The sequence below is a fragment of the Excalfactoria chinensis genome, chromosome 27 (genome assembly GCF_039878825.1).
Source record: "Excalfactoria chinensis isolate bCotChi1 chromosome 27, bCotChi1.hap2, whole genome shotgun sequence".
Classification (NCBI taxonomy): domain Eukaryota; kingdom Metazoa; phylum Chordata; class Aves; order Galliformes; family Phasianidae; genus Excalfactoria; species Excalfactoria chinensis.
This window is the reverse complement of record NC_092851.1, coordinates 973,207-978,222: the sequence shown is the minus strand read 5'-3', so window position 1 is coordinate 978,222 and position 5,016 is coordinate 973,207. Positions and strand designations below refer to the sequence as shown.

The 5,016-nt window shown below is 55.1% G+C and overlaps 1 protein-coding gene across 1 annotated transcript; it reads right to left on the bottom strand.

Annotated features, from left to right (window-relative positions):
• Positions 1-148: 148 nt before the first annotated feature.
• RACK1 (receptor for activated C kinase 1) lies at positions 149-4,991 on the bottom strand. Its single transcript, XM_072357883.1, has 8 exons — positions 4,775-4,991; positions 2,773-2,944; positions 1,861-2,008; positions 1,468-1,563; positions 1,262-1,372; positions 915-1,055; positions 460-570; positions 149-280 (listed from the first exon to the last, which is right to left on the bottom strand). Exons 1-8 carry the CDS (start codon positions 4,881-4,883, stop codon positions 215-217), a joined length of 954 nt encoding a protein of 317 aa, XP_072213984.1. The 5' UTR covers positions 4,884-4,991; the 3' UTR covers positions 149-214.
• Between the last annotated feature and the right edge of the window lie 25 nt (positions 4,992-5,016).

Here is a 5,016-nt window from a genome sequence, read left to right as displayed (position 1 = left end):
GTTGCCTCAGGTGTGCACTCACTGCAGGCTGCTACCACTCCTGAAAGGGCTCAGATCCCTTCTTCCACACGTGGGAGGAGAACACTGATGTCCCCATCCTTAACGTTGTGGGCACAGACTCGGTGGCAAGTCCAGAATGGGACATAAGGCAGCCTCAAGAGAGCGCTTTTTTATTGAGTTTTGTGCATAAAATCTGTGTGTTGTTACCACGTCCTCATCTGGTTCCAATGGTGACTTGCCACACCCGGACGAGGTTATCTGTGTAGCCAGCAAACAGAGTCTGGGGAGAGAAATGAAGGAATTGGATCGTGAAAAGATTAGAAATCAGCCCTCAGGGTATGAATGTAAAGATCTCAGAAGGCAGCTCCCCAAAGCAGAGGTGCTGGAGGAAGGGGTGGGAGTAGTTTTAAAGCTGGAGGAGGAGCAGTGAACGGGGCAAGGAGAAGGGGATGTTTCTACCTGCCCATCTGCAGACCACGCCAGAGAGGTGCACTGGGGAGGCTCAGCTTTGCTGCTGGTGCTGATCACCTCCTGCTTCAGCTCATCCACGATGATTTTGCCTTCCAGGTCCTGTGCAGGATAGAAGAGAGAGAGTGAGGGCCTGAGGTCCTGCAGGGATATTGTTATAGCCAAACCCAACCCTTCCAACTCGGGATGCTCAGAAACAGCCTCTGTGTTTCCGCACAGGGATGTAGTCAGATGGCATTGAAGTTTCATCACAGCACAGTGGTGGTTGTGCCCCACACCACCCTCCCAGTGCAGGGGGTGATGGTGCCACCAGTGTGACCCATCCCATACAACCAAAAGGGGCTCTGAATCAAGAGATCTGTGTGGCAGGGTGAGGATTTTGACCACAAGCCATGGGAAAAGGGAAGTGATTCTTTGGGAGGGGGGGAAATGGGGATGTCACATACCCAGATCTTGATGCTGGGGCCGGTGGCAGCACAGAGCCAGTAGCGGTTGGGGCTGAAGCACAGAGCGTTGATGATGTCCCCTCCATCCAGAGTATACAGGTGCTTGCCTTCATTCAGGTCCCACAGCATAGCCTGGCCATCCTGGGGGGAGGCAGCAAAAAGGAATCACAGCAAACCATTAAACCCGTGGCTTTGTTCCAGTTGCCCATCCTAAAACCATCCAGCTTGGAAACAGCACTCAATTTGTGACTGATATGATGGTCAAAGGATAGTGAAAGGAACAGCACTGAGCTGTGAGGACACCAAAACAGGCTTCAATTCAGCCTCTGCTTTCCCCTAGGGTTTACCTTGCCTCCAGAAGCACAGAGGGAGCCGTCAGGGGAGACAGTCACTGTGTTCAGATATCCCGTGTGACCGATGTGGTTCGTCTTCAGTTTGCAGTTAGCCAAGTTCCAAACCTAGATGAGGGTAAACGTGACAGGTTCTTATGATCACTGCTCAGATCATACCCAGAACGTTGCAGACCCCAGAGGAGCTGCTCTTCTCACCTTACCTTCACCAGCTTGTCCCAACCACAAGACACAATGATGGGGTTGCTGCTGTTGGGGGAGAAACGCACACAGGAAACCCACTCAGAGTGGCTCTCGTCCTAAGGAGAGAACAACGTTGGGTTGAGAGCAATGAAAAGCATCCCCAATCCGAGCTGCTGCATCCCACTGCTCCCTGAGCCCCTCATAATTGCAGGACGTGTCCTCAACCCCATCAAAAAAGAGAGGTCAGCAGACACTGTATCACTTATAATCATTAGGACAGAGAGCTGGTTGGTGTGGATTATGGATTATGGATCAAAAGCAACAAAGCAAAGAGAAATATGGGAACAGAGACTCAGGAATGAATAGAAAGAGGTTGATTCTCACAGTGTGGAAGCTCGGATCCGTTGCCTCACCTGCACCGTGTATTTGCAGACACCCAAAGTGTTCCAGAGTTTGATGGTTTTATCCCTGGAGCCCGAAACAATCTGACGGTTGTCGGAAGAGAAGGCGACGCTCAGCACATCCTTAGTGTGGCCAACAAAGCGGCGGGTGGTGGTTCCTCTGCAGGGACAACAGGAGGGTCAAAAACAGGAGGGACAAAGCTCAGAAAACCATAATTAACTTAATTAACCCTTCCCCTAAATCGAGATCGTGCTGCGTCTTAATGAACGCAACTGATAGAAGGGGAAAGCAAGATAGAACGGAGCAATCTGTGACTTCCACGTGGGTTGAGGAGGGGTGGTTCCTTTCCAAAGGGGAATTAAAGGCTGCCAAAGCTTTTGATCAAGGATTGGAATAGGATATAAAACTCAATCTTCTGTGAACACGCAGCAGTGTAAATGCTGAACCCTTCTGGAGGGTTGGGGTAGCTCTGCTTCCTTTCTTCTCCTTTGCTACCCCTGTAATCACAGTCAAAGAGCTGAAGCTGCTCCAACCTCACCCCAAACTCTGTACCCCATAATCACACCGAAGGAAAAGCTCGCTTGTTCTCCTGTCTGTACACCATGATAGTGAAGGAAGAACCAAATCCCCCCTCTGCTGCTCCACCTGCTTTTCTCTCCCATCATAATTGCAGGACGTGTCCTCAGATCCCAGAGGATCAGCAGGCTGTGTCTGATATAATCACTGGGAGAAGGAGCTGAGGGAGGAATCGCTTTGCTTCTCCTTCCCAGCAGGATTTACCTCTTAACCTGAGAGCGAATCACTTCATTTTCACCCTGTACCACACACCTCTCACCCACCCCAACACCCAAACAAAGCACAGAGCACATCTCTAACCCCAAGCCCAACCCGATCCCAAAGCCCTTTTTGTCCCCAAAACTCACGTGGTGAGGTCCCACAGCCTCAAGGTGCCATCCCAGGAACCCGACAGTGCAAACTGCCCATCGGAGGAGATGACCACATCGCTGACAAAGTGCGAGTGGCCACGCAGGGCGCGCTGCGGGATCCCATAGTTGGTCTCATCTCGGGTCAGCTTCCACATGATGATGGTTTTGTCTGGGAATGGGGGGGGGGGGGTTAAAAGGCAGCACCCTTAGCTCCATCCCTTCTCATATTCCTGTCCTCACCGGGCTTTATTTCCCCCATAGCAACGTGGGGGTAACATACAGGCATTGCACCCCTTTCCACTCAACCCAATGCCCTCCCCATATCCTCATGCACAAGGATCTCCCCACCCTGCACCCCCATCTACCCCTGTCCCCCCTCTTCTACCACTGATGGTCTCCCCCATCCCCCTTTTTCCTCTCCATCTCCCCCTTTCCTACCCATTCTTCCCTCTCTACCCCCCTCCACTATCACTGATGGTCTTCCCCTTTCTCCCCTCCATCTCCCCCTTCACTCCCATAGTTCCCTCTCTGTCCCCCTCCCCTACCACTGATGGTCTCCCCCTATCCCCCTTTCTTCTCTCCATCTCCCCCTTCACCCCCATGCTTCCCTCTCTGTCCCCCTCCCCTACCACTGATGGTCTCCCCCTTTCTTCCCTCCATCTCCCCCTTCTCCCCCCATGCTTCCCTCTCTACCCCCCTCCTCTATCACTGATGGTCTCCCCCTATCCCCTCCATTCTCCCCCATTGCTTCCCTCTCTACCCTCCTCCTCTACCATTGATGGTCTCCCCCATCCCCCCCTTCACCCCCATGCTTCCCCCTCTGCCCCCCTCCCCTACCACTGATGGTCTCCCCCTATCCCCCCTTTCTCTCTCCCCTCCATCTCCCCCTTTCCCCTTCATGCTTCCCTCTCTGCCCCCCTCCTCTACCATTAATGGTCTCCCCCTATCCCTCTTTCTCCCCTCCATCTCCCCCTTTCCCCCCTATGCTTCCTTCTCTGTCCCCCTCCTCTATCACTGATGGTCTCCCCCTTTCTTCCCTCCATCTCCCCCTTCTCCCCCCATGCTTCCCTCTCTACCCCCCTCCTCTATCACTGATGGTCTCCCCCTTTCTCCTCTCCATCTCCCCTTTCACCCCCATGCTTCCCTCTCTGCCCCCCTCCTCTACCACTGATGGTCTCCCCCTATCCCCCCTTTATCTCCCCCATTCCCCCCCCTCATTGCTTCCCCCTTTGCCCCTCTCTTCTACCACTGATGGTCTCCCCCTATCCCCTCCATTCTCCCCCATTCTTCCCTCTCTACCCCCCTCCTCTACCATTAATGGTCTCCCCCTATCCCTCTTTCTTCCCTCCATCTCCCCCTTTCCCCCCTATGCTTCCCTCTCTGCCCCCCTCCTCTACCACTGATGGTCTCCCCCTATCCCCTCCATTCTCCCCCATTGCTTCCCCCTCTACCCGCCTCCTCTACCACTGATGGTCTCCCCCTATCCCCCCTTTCTTCCCTTCATCTTCCCCTTCCCCCCCATGCTTCCCTCTCTGTCTCCCTCCTCTATCACCGATGGTCTTCCCCTATCCCCCCTTTCTCTCTCTCCTCCATCTCCCCTTCTCCCCCCATTGCTTCCCTCTCTGTCCCCCTCCCCTACCACTGATGGTCTCCCCCTATTCCCCCCTTTTCCCCTCCATCTCCCCTTTCCCCCCCATGCTTCCCTCTCTACCCCCCTCCTCTATCACTGATGGTCTCCCCCATCCCCCTTTTTCCTCTCCATCTCCCCCTTTCCCCTCCATGCTTCCCTCTCTTTCCCCCTCCTCTACCACTAATGGTCTCCCCCTATCCCCCCTTTCTCCCCTCCATCTCCCCCTTCCCCCCCATCTTTCCCCCTCTGCCCCCCTCCTCTATCACTGATGCTCTCCCCTTATCACTCTCCCCTCCATAGGCCCCACAGTTCCGCCCCCCCCCCCCCCCCTCCCGGACCAGGCCCGAACCCCTCAGTCTCGGCCCTCACCCCGCGAAGCGGAGAGTATCATGTCCGGGAACTGCGGAGTGGTGGCGATCTGCGTCACCCACCCATTGTGGCCCTTCAGGGTACCGCGGAGGGTCATCTGCTCCGTCATGGCGGCGGCGATGAAGGAGGATGGCGGCGGATTCAATCAAGGGCCAAGCCCGGTCCCGCTTCAGCCACCCGCAATGGCCGCCAGCGCGGAGAGAGAAAGAGGGCGGGAACTTCCGGCGGAAGCGGAAGTAGAC

Excerpts from the sequence above, each read along its gene's own strand:
- RACK1 (XM_072357883.1), bottom strand. The coding sequence starts at position 4,883 with ATGACGGAGCAGATGACCCTCCGCGGTACCCTGAAGGGCCACAATGGG. Across the intron at positions 2,945-4,774 it reads GATACTCTCCGCTTCGCGGG|ACAAAACCATCATCATGTGG; the intron begins GTGAGGGCCGAG and ends CCCCATTCCCAG. Across the intron at positions 1,564-1,860 it reads TCTGCAAATACACGGTGCAG|GACGAGAGCCACTCTGAGTG; the intron begins GTGAGGCAACGG and ends TTCTCTCCTTAG.